Here is a 19,774-nt window from a genome sequence, read left to right on the forward strand (position 1 = left end):
TTCCACCAGCAGCAAGAGGAGGGACAAACAGGGTGAGACTGGCTATGCAGGGACCCAGGAGTGGGATGCAGGGTTGGGAGAGGAACAGTCTGGGGGAAATATTTTTTCCCTCTTGGAAATATAATTTTGAGGCTGGATGATTGCATCCTGTAGGCAAAGCTCTGAGTCATTCTTTGGGGAATTTAACTCACCCTCTGCAAACCAACCACAGAGCTGCTTGATAAGGGCTTTATTGGGCAAAGTTGGCTCCAGCAGGAGAGGAAGCAAATCCCACCCCATTCCCAGGGAAGAGGGCTCGCAGTGTCCTGCTCTGGCCCTTCTTCAGCTGCAGCAGGAGTCTCGTGGTGCAGAGGGTTTGGAGCCTGGTTCTGTGGGCCCAGCAAAACCTCCCTGTGTCCAGGCAGGGAGCGGGGGCCCAGCTGGCTGTGCCAGCACCCCTGTGCTGTCAGGACTCTCGAGGCAGGGCATGAAGGAGGGCTCAAACCCGTGGGGTGCAGGCGCCCCATCTCCTGGCCTCCCTCAGCCCCAGTGCCGGAGTTTAGCTCGGCTCTCCTTGGAGTGGCCCTCGGGCGTTGGCGCTGCCACGGAGAGGAGGTTCTCGGGCTCCAGGATGAACATGCCATACAGGTTCCAGAGCAGCATGGCCAGGAGTGGCAGGAAGGTCATGCTGAAGCCGAAGGCACGGAAGGAGCGGCCGATGGCGTAGGACATCCAGAAAATCAACCTGGAGAAGGCAGAGGGTACAGGTTCAGCCAAGCATCCTGTGGGGCTGGCACTCACTGGTTCTGATCAGTGAGGATTTCCCAGGCATAGCTGCTGTAGGAACAGGAACCCTTCCTGGCTCTGGGGAGCTGCGTGAGGTGCTGCCACAGTGGCAGTCTGCTCCAAGGCACGGTGCTGGCTGGCACTGACAGAGCCCACAGCAGCCTGGGCTGAAGGAGCCACTTACCGGGAGATGGCGAAGAGCCCTGTGAGCAGTGGGATGAGCTTGAGGAGCTCCTGTGGGAGGTAGGTGGCCAGCACGGCCATGTTGAAGAAGTAGAGGATGAAGAGGTGGACGGACTGGGAGACGTAAGTGCGGTGGATCTCCACCTCCCGCTGGAGCTCCCCAAAGGGCTCCAGGGCGGAGGAGCAGAGGCGGGAGATGCCGCTGACGATCACTCCTGAGGAACAGAGAGAGAGGCTCAGTGGATGCCCAGAGGAGCCATGGTGGGGTGGGAGAAAATCTCCATTTGCTGCTCCTGGTGAGAGCAACAGAGCCACAAAGAGCTCAGCCCCAGCTCTGCTCCTGCAGCCCCAGGGCTCACGCAGCCCAGAGCAGGAGCAAAGCGCTCATACCCAAGCCCATGGCTCACCCAGCACGATGGGGAAGGTGGCAAAGGTGGCACAGCGCAATGTGTAGACCAGGCGGGAGGTGACGGTGGGCAGCAGTGGGGCATCGAAGGGCAAGAAGATGTAGGCACCATAGATGAGGCAAGGGCAGAGGAGAAGGGCCCCTGCCACTGATGCCACAGCCTTGAGATTATCAGTGCCGCAGTCCCTGGCACACGGGCACCGTGACCCCTCAGCCAGGGGCTTGGCCATGTGCCCCTCAAAGCCCAGTGTGTTCCGGCAGCGCGAGGGGCTGACGGGGAGGAAGACCTGCTTGTGGTGGAGGCTGCTGGGTCTGTCACTGGGGAGGACACTGGGGGGAGCATCCCCCCTGCTCTCCTCCCGGGGCCATGGGCTCGGGTGCTGCTTCTGCTTGATGGGGCTCTGCTCGATGCACTGCGGGTCGATGGGCACAAAGACGTGGGCTGCCGTCACAGGCAGCCGGGGCACGTCCTCATCTTCAGCCTCGACTGTGGGGCAGGTGGGAACAGCTTCCTCTAGGTCTTCATGGCCCCCCTCAGGACTCGAGCGCCTCTTTGTCTCCACCAGCTCCGGCTGGCCCCAGGCACTGTGCTGACTCTGGTCCCACGGCAGGGTGGCATCAGGGTCCCCCTGGTGCTCACCTGGGGTTGGTGGCACCTTGGCCAGGGCCACCTTCCCCAGCTCCAGCAGAGCCACCTCCTCAGGGGGCTGGGCAGGGTCTGCAGCAGCCATGAGAGTGTCCAGTTCCACACTGCCAGGGATGGGGGCTGGTAACACTGCTGCCTGCACTGGTGGTGTTCAGAGGGGATAAAGTTCCTGTCCTTTCTGCTTTCACCCTGGACCAGGAGAAAGGAGACAGATAAATTTACATCAGAAATGAGAGGTTTGGGGTCATGCGCACAGCACCAGTTACAAAATGGGAGCAAACTGGCACCCCTGGAGCCCCCCCACCCACCTGTCCTTGCACTAGGAGAGGAAAGCAGTGCCTGGTGTCCTAGTGCTCTGGCCCCTGGCAGCAGGGTCAGGTACTGTCCTGGGAGGGGTGAACTCTGGAGGTGCAGGTCTGGCTGCAAAACGGGGCTGCCTGGGAATAACTTCAACATCCTGGGGGTTCTAGCTGGGTACAGCCCGGCAGATACAACTGGCTCCTTGGTGGCTCTCTCCTGGGTCAGGACCAGCCAAGCCCTGGGGAAAGGTGACCTAGCTGCTTCCCAGAACCATGGCATGGGCCATGTTTGCTGCCTCTTGTAGCTGAGACTGATGTGGGGTGGGCAAAGGGGGCTGCTGGGTGCCCTTCCATGGGTGCAGGAGGTACACGCAGAGCTCCCATGCTGTTACCCTTTAGGGGAACCTCGTCTCTTGGCTCGTCCCTTTAGGGGAACCTCGTCTCTTGGCCTGTCCCTTTAGGGGAACCTCGTCTCTTGGCCCGTCCCTTTAGGGGAACCTCGTCTCTTGGCCTGTCCCTTTAGGGGAACCTCGTCTCTTGGCCCGTCCTGAGTGTCCCGCCTGTCTCCTGCGATGAACGTTTCTCCTTCACTGCTCCCAGCACATTGATCCCTGCACCCTCAGGAGCTTGGCCTGCCCACAGGTGTGGACAAACTGAGGCACGGAGCCGCTTGGGGCTTCCTCCGCGACCCACACAAGGAACTAGGGCTGAAACAGCTTCCCAGGCTTCCCGCACCTCCAGCGCCCGGCCCCGGCGCCCAGCCCCTGTCGCAGCCCCCAGCCCCGCTCCCCCCGCGGCAGCACTCACTCGGGCACGGCCGGGGGGCCATGGGGGCAGCTCTGCGGGACCCTGCGGGATTCCAGCGCTCTCCCCGCCGCCTCCGCACCGAGAACCTGCCGGACCGGCTCAGGCGGGGCGGGCGGAGGGGCGGACCCGCCCCAGCCCGGCCGTGGCCCCGGGGCTCGGCGGAGGGGACGGGGCGAGCCCGGCGCTGTCCCCGCGGCAGGCAGGGGACCCCCGGCTCCCCGTGCGGGGTGTGCTAAGCTAAAGAGCTCTCCAAACACACACAGAGTTAAAAAGGAGACGGACAAGTCAGCCCTTTTCACTCTGCGGGGGTGCGAGGTGGAGCTTTCCACAAATCAAGCGCACCAAGGGTAACACGAAGTTACACCTTTTACACAGTAAAATTTACATTAACCCGCCTAATACACATCACCGCCCACCGATAGAACATTTATGTAGCGTAACCTAACACAATGCTTGAAATACAAAGTCGTTTGATTTTATTGAGCAACTTTTCTAACAGAAGTTACGTGACGGCACAGTTCCATTTACAGAAGGTGAGACGGCTCAGCTTGAAGACACCACTGGGGGAGCCTCACAGGACCCGCCCAGATGCGTGGCCGGTGCCTCGGGATCCCAGAGCGCGGGGAGGGATTCCTGCGCCGTTCCCCCCGCTCCTGGCCCCACAGCCAGGCGGGGTGCTCCGGCCCAGCGCTCGACCCGGGCAGCAGAGCCCCGGTCTGGCCCGCCCCGGTCTGGCCCGCCTCGGCACCGGGCCCGCCCCGGTCTGGCCCGCCCATCTGAGGCGGCTGCCGCCATGTTGCCAGCACTAAGTGCGGGCGTCTCGCGCGGGCTGGCTCTCGCGAGATCAGGCCGCCCCCGCCGCCGCCCTGCCCGGCCGGCGCGGCGCAGCCGCGGGAAATCTCGCGAGAGCAGCGAGGGCCAGGGGGCAGCCATGGCGGCCGAGCGGGCCCGGGGGCGGCGGCGGCGGCGGCGCGGGCGGTGCTGAGGGGCCGCGGGCGGTGCTGAGGGGCCGCGGGGCCGGGCCGGGCCCGCCGCGGGCGCCATGAGCCAGGGTGGCGGGGCCGCCGGCGAGAGCGGCGAGCCGGAGGCCAAGGTGCTGCACACCAAGCGGCTGTACCGGTGAGCAGAGGGGCCGGAGGGGATGCAGTGGCGGAGAAGGGGAGCGGGCTGGCGGACACCGGGGGCAGCCGGTGTCGGGAAGGGGCCGGGCGGCTCCAGGTGAGGCTGGGGAGGGCCGGCGTGGAGGGGATCGGGGGGTTACTCAGGGGACGGAGGGTAACAGGGGTAGCCGAGGAGAGCAGAGGGAGAATGGGGCTGGGGGTGACGGCAGCGAAGGGGATTGGGGCGGGGGAGCTTGGGCCAGCCTGGCGAGCAGCAGCGTGAAGGAGGTGGCGGGATATAGGGAAGATGGAAGGAAAGGAGATGGGGGAGTTGTCAGGGAAGCATTCGGGGGGAAGGAGATGGTGGAATCGAGGAAACAGCAGGGATTGATGGGCCTTCTGCATCCAAGGGAAGCCGGGGGAGACTGGGAGAACGAGGGCGAAGGGAATCGGAGGGATATTCAGAGAAGATGGGGAAAGGAGATGATGGAATTTAGGGAAGACTGAAGTAACGTTGTGGGGAAAACCAGGGAAAGGATGCAGTGCAAAGGGGGAGGAGAAGGATGAGGTTTAGGGAAGACCAGGGAAAGGGAATGTGTGGAAGGGAGTTGTATGAGATCCAGAGGGGATCAGCAGCACATGGAGGGGTTCCACTGGGGAAAAGGAGTCTGGTGGTGCCAGGGCAGATTAGTCAGACCAAGAGACTGTGGGGGAAGGAACTGTGGGAGATCCAGGTAAGATGGGAGAATGGAGAGATGGGGGAAGGAGATAGGTGGGAGAGCAGGAAGGGGGTCAGGGGTAAGGGGACACCCAGGATAATGAGTAAGGACATGGGTGGTGGAAAAAGAGATTCAGTGGGATTCAGAGAAAATGTTGGGGGCTGAGTGGAAAGGAGTTGTTGGGATACAATGGGATAAGGGTGAGATGTGGGGTCATCCAGAGAGAGAGGGGTTGGAGAGGGTGTCCCTGGCTTTGGCAGTATGCAGGGATTATGTGAGAAGTGCTGGAGTGGGTGTGATGAGCAGGAGTGTGAGCTGGGGCACTTTGCTATTGTGTGGAGGGCAGGACAGCTCCAGCTGCAGATCTTTCCAGTTAAGCACTCCCTGGGACTCTGGTGCTACATTTCTACACCATGCATTGGAAATAGCATCAGAGAACAGGACTGGGGCACTCCTGCTGGCCTTGGTGAGCTCAGGCCCCCTCTGCTCTGCTCCTGACCTGTTTTGTGAGGGCAGCCCAGAAATTGTTCCCTTCTGGCTCAGATCCACAGGAGTTCCAGCAGCAACTCTGGGTCTCAAAGATGAGCAAAGTGATGGAGACAAGAGATGAATTTTACATGAGGGTCCATTTCTTTTGTCTTGATGACATTGGCTGTGTCCTTGCACCTTGTGGGACCTCACTGCCCGCCTCTACAGCAGGGCAGGGTTTTGCCTTGTGATGGAGGTATGGGCTGCACAGTCCTGCCCAGAGCACCCCGGGCTGTGGGGCTCTGTGTCTGCTGCTGCCGTGCTGAGACACCTGCAGTGATCTCCACCACGTCAGCTGGAGCCTGAGGAGAGAAGCAGTGTGGGACAGGGCTGGAGAGGATGTGCTGGATGTGTGTGCTTCTGCCTTTGTTGAAACCCTCCTTGTTGTTGTTCAAGACCTGTTTTGCTTTGTTTTCCTGGTGCTGCTCAGCTCATCTGTCAAGTGGAACCTCACATTCTGCTGCAGCCAGCGAGAGAACGGCCCGTGGCCAGATGAGGAATTGTCATCCCTGCAAGGGAGGGGTTGTTTTCTGATTGAATTTTTGTAGCAGAATAAGGAGTGTAGTTGCTCTAGAGAGTTCTTACAGCAGAAAATGAAGCACCCTCCTCCTGCAGGGACTGCTTGTCTTTAGCAGGGAGGAAGCATTGTGATTTTAGTGCAGGATTTATAGTACCTGCAGTGGCCACAAATTTCTATCCTTGTAGCTGACAGTTCTCTGAGCAGGTTCCCACCTGAACAGTCTCCTGTCAGTTCTCCTCTGTTCCAGCCTGAAGCTGGAGTTTCCTGCCTGTTGTGTGGTGGCTGTGGTCCGAGAGCTCATGACTGTCCCACTGAGTGGCACCTTTGAGTCACAGATGCGGGAATGCCACAGTCCCAGCTCTAAACTGCGATCCCATGGGATCAGCGTGTTGTCAGCCTGTGGGAGCTGAGCTCAGGTCTCCAAGGTCCTTGGCAGCATGTTGGCTGTCAAGGGTGTCCTTTCAGAGATGAGGGTGCCCATTGCTGCTCATAGGGTACTCTTTGATCTTTTCCAGGTCTTCCTAGATTGAGAGTTCCCAGGTTTCACCTTGAAATGTGGCAACTGCGTTATCATGGGTGCACTTTTACAATGTTTCTTGTAGCGTAAGGTGACCAGGTTTATTTTACAGGTTTCTGGGTAACCATTAGCTCATGGACTCAGTGTTGCTGTTGTTTTGTGGAGCCTGTTCCAGACAGTGTACTGACACATGCCAGAGCACAGCTAAATGACTTGCAGGTCTTTTCTCTTAATAATGTCTTATTCCTCAGATAGTGTGGCTCTTAGTGACGTCCTAAATAAAGAAACAGAGGGGACAAATAATTCTCCCCGCTGTCCCGCTCCGTCCCAGACTGTTAATTGCACGGAGGAAAAGGGACTGATCATTGTCTGTATGGCTCGAGAACACTTGGCATTGGCCTGTTTCCACCCTGCTTGGCACCATGTGCTGTATTTGTTTCTTTTAATAGACTGGCATCTGATGGGCCTCCTTTGTGGCTCTGATAGACTGTCTGAAAGCAATGTTTGAACACAGCAGGTAGAAAAATGGGTCCTGGGACAGGATTTCTGCTCTTAACTGCTAGGGAAAGTTCAACCTGTGGTCTTGGACAAGTGAGGGTACAGATGCTAAAGTGCATTTCAAACAGGGCATGGCCCATAGCAGCTGTGTTGGTGTTTCCCAGCATTTCTGGAGTGAGGCTGGCTCCTGTCCCTTTTGTCCTCACTGAGTCCTCTTTTCTCAGCACCACAGATGTGGGATCCTGGCAGGGAATCGCCAGCTGTCACATTCTGCTTTACTCCTGCCTCCTTCTCTTCCAGCAGCACCACAGGGCCTGTGTGGATGTGGAGAAGGCAGTGTTTCAGCTGAGGCCTCCCTGAGGGCTGATGAAGTGTGACACTTCATGACACACATCCCAGTGTGTCAGCCTTGCTGCTCTCTGGTCACAAACTGTGTTTCTTTACAAACACTGAAAGAACAGCAGAAATACCAAGTGTGTGCATGTGCCCATCCATGGGCTGTTGTAGAAAATTAGGTTGTATGGCAGATGTCCTCTGGGCCACCTTGATGGGAAGGTGGTGTCCTTCTGTCCCCAGAAGGAAACTTTTCTGTACTTCTTGTTTGGCAGGCCACTGGGATCATTTTCCACATTGGCTGTCATGGACACGTGCACTTGTTTCAGACACACACAGCTGAGATTTGTTACCCACAGAATGTTATTTTACAGCTGCTTTACTGCTTATGTCAGGAATCAACTATTGTAGTTTTCCTCTAGTTCTCTCTGGGATCAAATGAACCAGCAGTTCCTCTTTCCTCTGGTCACCCTTTGTAGAGGAAGCCAGTCAGCTCCTGGTGTGCTGGAAGGGACTTTGAGAGGCACAGCTAGGACAGCAGTCCGAGGCTGCAGTAAGGAGAGGTGCATTGCCTGTGCTTTGTGGGGTTCTGTCGTGGGGAAGCCAAACTGGGGGTTTTTGGGTTGTCCTAACCCAAATATGAGCTTGCATGGATGCTGCACGCTCAGTGCCTGTTACCTGTAAACCAAAATGTATTTTACTTGCTTCTTTCCTGCTATGAGGGTATGAAGCTGTCAGAGTTTGCAAACACCTTTCAGGCCATATGAGAAAGAGGGGAGGGGGCTGGAGGGGCTGGTTGTCAAGAATGTAACAAGATTTTTTGTGTGATTCTTACTATCTCCTTGGTTTTCTTCATGATTATTCAGTAAGAAGCTGGTTCAAGTCTATGGTGTTCCGCTTTCCCAAGGCGTTGCATGAGATATGAGATATTCCCCATGCTTCCCTTTTCCCATCAGTTTCTGTGGTTACTGGAAACAAGTGAGATTTCTTTACCTTGAGTGAGAGGCTTTCTGTCCCAGGAGAGGGGACATTTTCTCTGTGAGCTCTGGAATGTCCTGGGGCTTTTTTCAGGAGGTTCCTTTGGGTGTAGTGAGTTTGTGAAGAGAGATTTGCTTTGCTGGGAAGGTGCTGGCATAGGAAACTGTCGGTTACTTTGCAGTAACATATTTAGTTTTCAAGGAAGTGGTGGTGGTTTCAGCCTCCCAGAACGTGGGACTGGAGGCGTTGGTTTGGGGGTGCCCTGTGCTCTGTTTGTCCACCATCAGTGCAGGAGGTTTGGCACTAATGGTGCTGAAAGTCCCTAGGTTTGTTTTATTGCAGTGCTCAGAATTGTGGTGTGATTTGTTCACATCTACGAACTTCTGAGTGCTTGAGATTTACACACAGTGTGGGATTCTTCCTCCAGGAGGAGGGTCTTGGGCAATGATTCACTAAAGTACTTTTTTGCATGGCTCAGAGGTTTGGAGGTTGCTCACTCTGCCTTTTGGGGGAGAAAACCTTGGAACAAATTTCCTCTTTTAGGGTGGGTTTGAATATCTGTTACCTGTCACTGAGGAAACTTTAGGGGTTCAACCAGTGAGTCCCTGTAACAAAGAAGGGGAAGTTTTGGCAAATGAGAAACTTACATTGCCTTCTTTCATAGGCAGATTGGTAAGAAAACAGGAATTGGTTGAGGTTTGATTCTTGCACTATTAAAACTTAACCTATCAAAATAGTAGTTTTTGGAATTCAGTCAATTTTTTTAAATCACAGAGTTGAAGACATTTAAATTAATCTGAGCGTAGGTATAGCAGATGTTATTGCTGAGGTTGCCAACATGTCCAGAGACATTTCTGATTTTGCAGCTGTAGAAATAATTGACATATTTTATCAGAGAGGCAGCAGTAAGTGGTGATTAAACCACTGTTCTGCAGAAAAATGCCTATAATGTGTGTAAGTCTGCTTTTTATTGTGTTCCATAACTTTGTTCAACTAGCAAAAAGAAGATCAGTGACTGTGGTGTGATACAGGGCAGTGTGCTGACAGTGGAACTAAATAGGCCAGTGTGGTTCTTTGCAGACACCTCGGATCTGCAGTGATCCCAGGTGACCTTCTCTGCTGAAACTCTTGACTCTGTGCTCTCATGCAGGGCAGTGGTTGAGGCTGTGCACCGGCTGGATCTCATCCTTGGCAATAAGGCAGCTTATCAGGATGTGTTCAAGCCGGAGAACATCAGCTTGAGGAACAAGTAAGTTGGGCAGCATGCTTGTGTTTTGTGTTTGGCTGGGGAAAATCCGTGTGAAGCAACACGTGGAGCTGTTGAATCTGCAGTTTTAATGTTTATTTGGTTTGTAGTGCACCTGTTAACCTGGGATCCTTCTAGGTTTTGGAAGCAGAAACTGGAATCCAGACCTGTATTTGAGCAGTGCAGTCCATGGCTTTCCTGGATGTCATTGATAGAAATAAATTGTCTTTGTGTTGGCCAATTGTTTCCTAGTAATAAAAACGGGGGGGGGCAGAAATTTCTTACATGTGTGTAAAATCTTTTATCAGGGGTAGGGATTGCTGAGCAAGGATGATGATTCTTACTAATTTTTTAAGCTGACAAGCCAATTCTTGTCATTACTGCACTTCAGGAAGTCACACTGATGGCCAGCTGAGCCCAGAGGGCACTGGTTGAAGTATGTGGCTTTTCCTGGTGCTCTTGTGTGGGAGTGATCCAGGCTGTACCATCACCAGATGGCCTGTCTCAGCCATTGTAATGGATTCAGATTTTCCTCTTCTGTGCTTCTGTAGTGGCAGCTGTGTTTGAGGCTGCAGGGGCTCACTGAGAATGCTCTGCTCTCTGTCCCAGGCTGCGGGAGCTGTGCGTGAAGCTGATGTTCCTGCATCCAGTGGATTATGGAAGAAAAGCAGAAGAACTGCTCTGGAGAAAGGTTTACTATGAAGTTATCCAGCTCATTAAAACAAATAAAAAGGCAGGTATCTATGGCTCTGGCATGAGAAGGTCTCTAGCTGTGCAGTGGATGAGGCAAAAGTTTAAAGCTTCATTTGCTTGGAGAAGCTGTGATCTGAGCCCAGAGTGAGGAGCTGGGCACTCTCAAATTCCTACGGAGCTGCCTTGTGCCTTTGTCTGGCAGTGAGCAGTTAAGCACTAACCTGCCATTGCAGAGGGCATTTCAACAGAATTTGCTTATTTTTTCTGTTCCCCTTTTCCTAAGACAGATCTCTCCAGGCAGAGTGATTGTTTTAAGAGTCTTTATCAGTGCTGATTGCTTTTACAAAAGTTGATCACTGGAAGATCCTCAGTGCTCTTTGATGGTATGACCTCTCCTGGCTTTCCAGGGGTCTGAGTGCATTTAAGGTGCTCTAAACAAATACTTTGATTTTATTTATTTGTTTTTACAATTATTTCTCCTTGATGTTGACCCTTAGTAAATACTGCTAGGGGGAACACGGTTGAGGAGGAGGAGGTACAGAGCTGTACAAAACCAATTAGAGCTGAGTGTCTTGCTTCACACTCAGTAGAGCTAAGCCTAAAGTGTGCCCCGAGCTACATTAACATGCTCCTTTTCCTTCTCCTAGCACATCCACAGCCGCAGCACCCTGGAGTGCGCGTACCGGACTCACCTGGTGGCTGGCATCGGCTTCTACCAGCACCTCCTGCTCTACATCCAGTCCCATTACCAGCTGGAGCTGCAGTGCTGCATCGACTGGACACACGTGACAGACCCTCTCATAGGTTTGTGCTCAAGGTGTTTGGTTCATGGGCAAGGCTGAATCCCCCACAGGTGACTTCCTCTTCACAGCATTCAAGATAATTTTTTTTTTTTTCCCTGATTAGCAAGGTCTCTGTTTAGAACAGACTGTCCTGCTTTCTTTTCTGTGGCACTTTTTCTTTTAAATAATACTAAATTAGGGAAGAAAGAAGGGTTTCTAATAGAAAGGAAACAATGTGAGAAAATTCTTTAGTAAAAGTGTCTGGTGATGGCAGGTTTTTATGGAAAACTGAAGAGTACTGCTGGCTGTATAGAATGTTTTTAAAAGCTTAGTTAAAGCAGACAAACAGGGGGTTAGGTTCTTGAAATCAACAGATTTCTGTCAGTACATCCTGTTCGCTAGATGTAAGACTCTTCCTCCTTTTGGTGTTTCTTCTGTCTGTGCTCTTTTTACTGTGTGGCTTTTGAATCTTGGACTGAGAACACAGGAAGGCCTGGTAGTTCATGTTAGCTGGCCTGTGTGACCTCTGCATGGCCTTAGGTGCAGGGAAGTCTGAGCTATTGTACCTGTTAGAGGAGGAAGAATAAGAGTATTTATAGTCCTGAAACAGCTCAAGACTGCCTGTGCATTCACATCCTAGATTGTCTTGTATGGTCTGTTCTCCTTTGCCTAGGGTTGTACTCAGTGCCCTCAGGGTACATGTTTCTGTTGTGGAGGGAGTCCAGGTGAGAAATGGAGCCTTTTTTGTGAGCTGCCTTAGCAAAGGTTTAACTGGTGTGCTTAAAGTTGGCAGGGGACAGGGCAGCAGCACCTGGCTAAGGGAAGTTAGTGTGTCTTCAGCAAAAGAAGGTTTTACTTGGTGGGATCCTCCTCTTAGTTCTGGGAGATGGTGGTATCACTATTGGCTTCAAAATACTGGCTTAAAAGGCAGATGTTCTTGGCAAGTGTTGCTTTTAGAAATCTATCTCAGTACTGCAGAATTAATAAATCCTCAATACGCACATTCCAGGTGGGTGTATACCCTGAGGGGTGATTGCATATGAAGGGCTCCCCTTGTTCAGGTTTCTTGCTGTGTTTGGGCTCTTCATTTAAAAAGATGCTGCAGGTGAGCACACTGAAGAGTAGAGAAGTAACTTTTGCCTATCCAGAAAAGATGGATCTGAAAGGATCTCGTATGAACCACAGATGGAGGTGGGCACAGCTTTGTGGTTATGTGAATGGGAGCAAGAGGATTCAGAGCAAAAAGAGGGAGGGTGAGTCCAACAGTGTATGTGGTGACAGATTGAAGGCTGTGTATTTGTACAGTGTGGCTTGTACAATGCGTCTTGGTAAGTGGGAATAGCTCCTCACCGGTCACTGCAGCCTCCAGATTTCATCTCCACCCTTTTAGCCTCAGTCTGGAGGGAAGCAGAGTGCAGAATGGGTCAGTCTTCAAAATCTTCTTTGGGATTCCTGCTTGAGGGAACTTCCTCTTCCATCAGGTGTGAGTCCTTGGCAGCAGGAGGACTGAGGCCAGCCTGGTGCCAGCAGCAGCGGGTGCTCTCTGGAGGGGACTTGCAGCAGCCTTTGCCCTCCTGGTCTCTGGTTGGGCTCTGCCCAGGAACTGAGTCACATGTGATGACTTCAGTTAGTTCAGATCAGCTGGCTGCAGCCTTCCTCTGTTGCTCTTGACACTTTTCACTGCCTGAATTGCTCTTTTATTATAAGTTTAGTATAGAATAGACAAGATTATTTCAGTGGGAAGGGACCTCTCATTGTCCAGTCCAACTGCCTGAGCAACTCGGGGCTGACCAGAAGTTGAAACGTATTGTCAAGGACATTGTCCAAATGCCTCTTAAACACTGATGGGTCTGGGGCATTGACCAGCTCTCTAGGAAACCCATTCCATGTGACCACTGTCTGGTAAGGAGAGGCTTCCTCATGTCCAATCTAAACCTTCTTTGATGCATCTTTGAACCATTTCCATGTGTCCTATCCCTGGATGCCAAGGAGACCGGCACCTTCCCCTCCTTAGGAAGCTGCAGAGAGCAGTGAGGTATCCCCCAGCCTCCTCTTCTCCAGCTTGGACAAGCCTGAAGTCTGTGGCCTCTCTTCCCAGGCTGTGCCTTCAGCCCTATCAGCAGCTCAATTGCCCTTCTGAACCCACTGCAAAGGCATTGTTGTCCAGAGGCAGTTCTCCCTAACTGACTCTGGCTGCCCTGCCCACAGCACAGATTTCTGTCCTAGATTTTGCTTGTTTGATTTCTTCACTTTTTGGCTGGTCAGTCCTAAGTCTCCATCTTGGTCCTGAGATAATTGAGTTTGTTTCTGTGTTCAGTGTTGGAGAGGGTCTGTCCCCATTGTGTGTTGGTGTCCAGAGCCAGTGCTCAGAGTTTGTTCTGGCTTCCAGGGGTGTGGTCCTGCTCCCATAAAAGCCTCATTGGCCATGCTAATGAGATCAGCTGTATTACTTGTGTTCAGTGCTGTGTTAATGTGACCACACCATCATATAGACAGGAATTGGCCTTTGTCCTGTCACGGGACAGCAGATGGAGCCAGGTCTTTGTGGCAGACCTTACAGACATGGTGACAGTCATTTATTTCAGTGACTGGTGATGGTGCAGTGACATACACTGCCCCATCACGAGAGAATCCAGGGGGGAGTGGATGAACAGCAGAGTCTGGAAGTATTTTTCTGCATTTATTTTCCACATTTTGAGCAATTTTCCACATTTTTCTGCATTTATTTTCCGCATTTTGACAAAGAGTGACCCAGTGCTGCTCTACAAGATGGCGCAGCTGGCAGTGAGGTGTGACCATGGAGGATTTGATTTGGGTGTCTTGGGCAGAGACATGGGTGGCTTGGGTGTCTTCTCAGCAGCCTCTACCAGTGCTCTGAGTGATTGTGTGTTTGCTCGTAGGCTGCAAGAAACCCGTGTCTGCGTCAGAGAAGGAGATGGAGTGGGCACAGATGGCCTGTCACCGATGTCTGGTTTATCTGGGAGATCTAGGTAAGGACAGCATTGCCTCTCAGGGCAGCCTTTAAAATGGCAAAAAGATGCTGCCTGTCCCCACCCAGTGAGGCTGTCGCTGTTGGTCACCAGCCAAGGTTACTTGCACGTTCTGTTTCCCTCTGACACTTTTGTCACAGACTGGGATAAGCTGAAATCCTCATGGCTGAATGGCTACAAGTTGCAGGAGCTTTGTATTTGGTCAGGTAGATGAGGAATTTGCTGCTGCTAAGCAGCTGTGGCCATGGCTGTGAGAGTGGGACCCTTTGTTTTTATTTACGTTGTTTTGACAGTACGAGGGATTAAAGTGAGTTCAGTTCACACTGCTTAGTTGTGACTTACAAAGCCACTTCCATCAGCACCAGTGGGACTGAAAATCAGATTTAGGCAATATTGCATCAGTCCAGAGTGTTGCCACTGCAAAGCCCCAGTGTCATTGTGCTTGGCTGTGTGGCATCCTTTTTATAGCAGGCATGACTGTCCCACAGTCACGACCTCCTGAGTGTGTGGTAAGTGTGTCAGCTTCTTGATTGTGAGCATGTGGGAGTAAAGGCAGGGGGAAAACCGCTGTGTGGAAAGCAGCTCTTGGAAGTGTGGTGCAGGTACACATGTCTGATGCTGCAGCTTCCAAGCTGGTGAAAGCTTTTTGGCATTAGTGTTGCATATGAATCAGCCTAAGAATGGCATTGCAAATAAATGTCTTGAGGGGGTAGTAGGAATGACTTACCTGAGTGGTGGGAGAGAAATGTGCTCACCTTCTCACAGTGCTGTCACCTAAGGTTTCCAAAATGCCTACGTTTGTCAAAAAAAAAAAAGAAAAAAAAGGGCGAGGGAGAAAATAAATGAATAAAGTTCAGTCTAGCCACAGGTATTTTATTAAATCAGCCGACTTTATTTCACACCCTGCTGTACAAGAATATAGTCTGAGGTACAGGTACAACCTGAGCTGTTCCAGCTCAGGTTGGAACACAACTCTGAGCTACTTCAGGAATAGATGAATCAGCACTTAACACATGGAGCAGAAGAACGTTTTCCTTTTGTTCATGTGATGCTGCAAGTGTGGTAGGCTCTGCCCTTGGCTGGAAAGGGCAGGAGTTGTGGTGTGTGGTGTGAGCAGGTGAAAGAAAAGTGTTTCAGACAAGCCTGGCAAACCCTGTGTGTTTCAGTGTTTGCCAAGAGCAGTTCTGTGGTGGATTTGTTGACTTGGCCAGTATTTCAAGTTTAGTGGTATTTTTAATAGGGAAACTGCTGCTCTGCAGCAGATGCTGCCTTTGGGTTTGTGATGCATGGTGTGTGGTTTCCTTTCAGCTCGCTATCAGAATGAGCTGGCAGGTGTGGACACAGAGCTGCTGGCTGAGCGATTTTACTATCAAGCCCTTTCTGTTGCACCACAAGTTGGTGAGTGACTTACCATGAATTTATATGTTAAAATAATATTGCTGCGATATAAGAACAATGTAATGCTACACTGGTTAGGTTTATATCCTGCAGCTGAGAGAGGACTGCTTTTATCCTCTGGTTAAAGTTGCTTCCTTCGAGAACTTCTTTTGTTGGGCTTTTAGATTTTTTTAATTGGATTTTCTCTGTCTCTGCTGGGAGGTTTTCAGGTGATTTTTCTTTTGCTGGCAAACCAAACAGAGGAGCTAAAGCCAGGGTGCTCTTTACCGGTGACCTCACTGTACTCATCTGAGAACCTCTGAGAAGCTCAGACTTCCCTGACTGTGGTGATGCTGTACCTCTGGGCTAAGCACAGATCCAGCTCTCCATTGCCAGGAGCAGAGCATTATCAGTCACCTTCCCCTTTTATCCATGAAAAAAAAACATCTCATGTGCTGCTTCCTCCTTCAGAAGTGCCTCCTTCTGGGAACACATCAGTGCTGGAGTACAGGGCGTGTCATACCTTAAAGTGTGTGATTCCAGCCAGATGTTCTCTACATGATGTATTTGCAGAGTTCCCACTATTTGAAAGGCTGGTCCCAAATAAAAGTGGCAGAAGTTTCTGCACTACAGGAGCTGCAGTAGAACTCTCAGGTGCTGATAAGATGATGTCTCTGTCAGGGAATATGGAGTCAAGGCCACACCACTCTTAATACAAAGGAGGAGGTGTTGTTTGCTCTTCTGTCTTACATAGATAACTGGCACAAGGCGGGGAGGATCTAAAAGCTCTGTAAAATGGAAAACAGACCCTGCATGGTGGAAGTCCAGACCTTTGTACTACAGCTTTACTACTCTTTGTGTCTTCTGGCTTCCCTCCTCTGTGGAAATGTAGTGAAAGGGAAAAGATCTCCTTTCTAGCCAGGGCCATTGGAGAATTCCAAGTAAATTCCTTTACCCCTTTCCTTCCTGACAGGAATGCCCTTCAACCAACTGGGGACATTGGCAGGGAGCAAATACTACAATGTGGAAGCGACCTACTGCTACTTACGCTGGTGAGTTCTTGCAGATCTGCATGTCCTGAGCAGGGAAGCCTTGCACTGCTGCTGTGGGTGCCAGATCCTCTTCTCCTTACTTTGAACTTGGCACTGTTTTTGGCAAATGAATTTTAGGAGAAGGGAAAGAGGTGAGTTTGGTTTGCCCTTGAGTAGGACTGGTAATAATGAGAGTGAGCCTCGGTCAAACCAAACCAAACCATTGTGCTACCCGTGCAGGGCTGTACCTGGAGGGCTTTGCCCAAGCTCCCTGTGTGAGCTGGAGAGCCAGGCTGGAAGTGGGTTGGAGGTGCTGAGGGAGGCACCCTGTGGTGTGAGCTGGGTGGAATTCCTGGCTTGAAGGCACTGATTTGAGAATATGTGTTAAGCAGGGCAGGCGGAAGCTGTGAGGCAACTGAGGTGCAATTCCCAGCATTGGTGGGAGTTTAGTGCCCAGCATGTTCAGACAGCAGCACTGGGTACCTGTCCTCATGCCTCAATGCCTGAATTACTTGCTAGTGAGTTAAAGCCCTAAAGTATGAGCAGCCTTGTGGAGAAGTAACTTTGGCTGTGTCCTGTTTCGGTGCTTTAGCATCCAGTCTGAAGTGTCCTTCGAAGGTGCCTATGGGAACCTGAAGCGGCTGTATGACAAAGCAGCCAAGATGTATCATCAGCTGAAGAAATGTGAAACCAGGAAGCTGTCTCCAAGCAAGAAACGGTAAGAAGGGAAAGAAAAGGAGAGGTGCAGGCTGAGAGTTTGCAGTGCCACTAGTGTATCCTCTGGGTTGAGAGTAATGTCTTTGTGGGAAGTGGAGCTGTTAGATGGGCCATTTCAGCACGGCGTCTGTTGCCAAATTTTGAGAGCCCCACTCTAGATCCCAATCTTGCTGTCTTGGGTCATAATTTCAGGAGAAAAGCTAAATGCTGGCCAGGTGTAGAGTTTGCATTGAGAGATTTTTCTCACTCATCTCTGGAGCTGGGTGCTATTTATGAGGGTTGGGGCATATTGGTGAAAGTTGGCAGTGTATAAACTTTCTTGTTTCTCTCCAGTTTCATCAGAATGAGACCTGATTTACCTGTTAATAGAGCTCTGTCAGGTGCCATGTCTGTGATAGAGCACCTGCTTTACAGTGTTTTCTCCTCCATCTTTTTAGAGGAAAAGACATTAAGAGGTTGCTGGTGAGCTTCATGTACCTGCAGAGTCTTTTGCAGCCAAAGAGCAGGTAAGGTTATGGTAGATTGTATCTTCTATTGACAACTGACAGTAGCAGGCACTCAGAATTGGAAGGGATGGTTTCCTGTAAGACAACAGTGCCTGTGCTGAGGCTTTTTGCCAAAAGGCCCAAGACTTTGGACTGTCCTTGCATGGAGCATGAAGATTGTGTTTCCAGGGGAGGCCGAAATACCAAAGAGTTAAATACTTGGTGACTTGTCTAAATCAAGCCAGCCTGAGTGCGTGCTGAGCTCCTGGGCCTTGCATCTGCCTCTGTGCTGTGCCTTTGGTGTTTGCTTACCCCATGCAGTCAGCAGATGCTTTTTCCTGGCAAGCCCTGTACTCAGGCTGATGGGACAGCAAAGAGTTGCTGTCTACACATGTGTGGGGCTGTTCCTGCACTTAGAGGTCTGTAACCAAACACCTTGTTCAACAAAACACCAAAACCTGATTGTGTTGGAATAAATGGGAAGCTTTGTATAGCTGTGTGATTTTGGGCTTCTAGATTTTTTATTGGATTTTCTCTGTCTCTGCTGGGAGGTTTTCAGGTGATTTTAAATAAGCCTCTTACTGCTTGAAACAGAACAGGTGTTTTAAAGGGCTTAGATACAAACTACAGTTAAATTTATTGTGGAATGGTTTAGGTTGGAAGGGACCTTTTGGGAGTCTGGTACTTCCCCAAAGTAGTGTTCAGTGTGGAAGTAGATGCAGATGTGAAGTTGGATGAGCTTGCTCAGAGTCTCATCTCACTGAGTTTTGACTGGATCCAAGGACAGAAATCCCACACTGGATCCCACACTTTCTGGTCCCCTTTCCAGTGTTTGACCACCTTCACCATAGAATTTTTTTCTCCTTGCGTCTAATCTCTTTTTTCTTTTCTGTAGTGTGTACCCATAATCTCTCTTCTTTTTGCTGTGCACCATTAAGGAGAGTCTTATTCAGTCCTCTGTTATCACCTGTTTGGCATCTGGAAACAGAAGACACCCTGCATGCCTTCTGTCTTTCAGGCTGAACAAACTTGATTCTCTTTGCCTCTTCTCATACATCATGTTCTCTGTTCCTCTGCTGGACTAAATCCAGTTTGGCAGTGTGTTTTTGTTTGGTGGTTTCTTTGTCCTGTGGACCCAAAGACCAGATACAGTGCTCCAGATGCCACCTTGTGAGTGCATGGAGGAGGAGAACACGTCCTCAACCTGCTGGCTCTGCCCTTGTTCATGCAGCCCAGTATGGGATTGGCTTTCCAATACTGCCTTGTACTGAGGTGGAGCTACAAGGCTCCTCTAATATCCACTTAACGTGTATTTAGAATATAGGAAGTTCGGGAATTACCTTAATTTCCCATGCACAGTTTCCCCTGAAAAGGATTTGCTGGAAATTTCACAAATAAGTCTGTTTTGTAACTAGGAGGCTCCTACAGTCCATTGAATTATCTCATGGCTTCCTTTGAAGGACTGAACAGCTGTGGAGGATTTTGGAATATTCTGGGCTGCAGGAGAGACATAGGAGGAGGAAAATCTGAGTCCCATGTGTGTGACAGTGTAATACTTTTCACTGAGCAGTGCATCTAGAACTTTTGCTCCCATTAGCATTTAAGTGCCTCTTGTATCTTAATGGCCACTGCTGAGCTCCCAGGGGAAAATTAATCTGGTTTTTGGTGACCCATCTCTAAGTATTGTTTGTCTTTAGTTAAGCAGCTTTAAAGAGGAAAACATAATCTGATTAATGTCACTTCCTGTAGCTGTTGTTGCCTGCAGTATATTCCCTGGTGCTTCATCCTGCCTAGTGCTAAAGGCCAGCCGGACTGCCAGTTTTGTTTCAGTTTCTGAGCAGACATGCCAGGAGCATAAGTCTTGAGTTAATAATTCTTAATTATTTTTCACTCTTTTTAAGCTCTTTGGATTCTGAGCTGACATCTCTCTGCCAGTCTGTGCTGGAGGATTTCAACCTGTGCTTGTTCTACCTGCCCTCTCCTCCTAACCTGAGCTCAACCAGTGAAGATGAAGAAGAGTATGAGAGTGGCTACTCCTTCCTTCCTGATCTCCTGATCTTTCGCATGGTGATCATCTGCCTTATGAGCGTTCACAGCCTCAAGAGGGCAGGTAACCAGTGCTTTGTGTGGAAATTTCGTGGTGAGCACCCAGCA

General features: G+C 51.0%; 2 protein-coding genes across 3 annotated transcripts in view; one reads left to right on the forward strand and one right to left on the reverse strand.

Annotated features, from left to right (window-relative positions):
- Window positions 1-214: 214 nt before the first annotated feature.
- On the reverse strand, window positions 215-3,246 carry TMEM79 (transmembrane protein 79). Its single transcript, XM_030291638.4, has 4 exons — window positions 3,107-3,246; window positions 1,356-2,189; window positions 950-1,163; window positions 215-724 (listed from the first exon to the last, which is right to left on the reverse strand). The coding sequence occupies exons 2-4, from the start codon at window positions 2,083-2,085 to the stop codon at window positions 520-522; spliced, it is 1,149 nt and encodes a 382-aa protein (XP_030147498.4). The 5' UTR covers window positions 2,086-2,189; window positions 3,107-3,246; the 3' UTR covers window positions 215-519.
- Window positions 3,247-3,999: 753 nt separating this feature from the next.
- The window catches only part of SMG5 (SMG5 nonsense mediated mRNA decay factor), a 29,790-nt gene continuing 14,015 nt past the window's right edge, over window positions 4,000-19,774 (forward strand). The window contains exons 1-10 of one of the 2 annotated variants that reach the window (XM_012570847.5): window positions 4,000-4,225; window positions 9,450-9,548; window positions 10,155-10,278; window positions 10,886-11,042; window positions 13,921-14,010; window positions 15,319-15,408; window positions 16,361-16,439; window positions 17,011-17,136; window positions 17,573-17,641; window positions 19,522-19,730. In XM_012570847.5, the coding sequence (XP_012426301.5) occupies window positions 4,149-4,225; window positions 9,450-9,548; window positions 10,155-10,278; window positions 10,886-11,042; window positions 13,921-14,010; window positions 15,319-15,408; window positions 16,361-16,439; window positions 17,011-17,136; window positions 17,573-17,641; window positions 19,522-19,730 (1,120 nt within the window). In that variant the 5' untranslated portion in view covers window positions 4,000-4,148. Of the gene's footprint in view, window positions 4,226-9,449; window positions 9,549-10,154; window positions 10,283-10,885; window positions 11,043-13,920; window positions 14,011-15,318; window positions 15,409-16,360; window positions 16,440-17,010; window positions 17,137-17,572; window positions 17,642-19,521; window positions 19,731-19,774 lie in introns of those variants that run through there. The other variant, XM_072918379.1, reaches the window with a different exon arrangement.

The sequence above is a fragment of the Taeniopygia guttata genome, chromosome 25 (assembly GCF_048771995.1).
Source record: "Taeniopygia guttata chromosome 25, bTaeGut7.mat, whole genome shotgun sequence".
Classification (NCBI taxonomy): Eukaryota; Metazoa; Chordata; class Aves; order Passeriformes; family Estrildidae; genus Taeniopygia; species Taeniopygia guttata.

Excerpts from the sequence above, each read along its gene's own strand:
- TMEM79 (XM_030291638.4), bottom strand. The coding sequence starts at position 2,085 with ATGGCTGCTGCAGACCCTGCCCAGCCCCCTGAGGAGGTGGCTCTGCTG. Across the intron at positions 1,164-1,355 it reads CACCTTCCCCATCGTGCTGG|GAGTGATCGTCAGCGGCATC; the intron begins GTGAGCCATGGG and ends TCTGTTCCTCAG. Across the intron at positions 725-949 it reads GGGCTCTTCGCCATCTCCCG|GTTGATTTTCTGGATGTCCT; the intron begins GTAAGTGGCTCC and ends TGCCTTCTCCAG.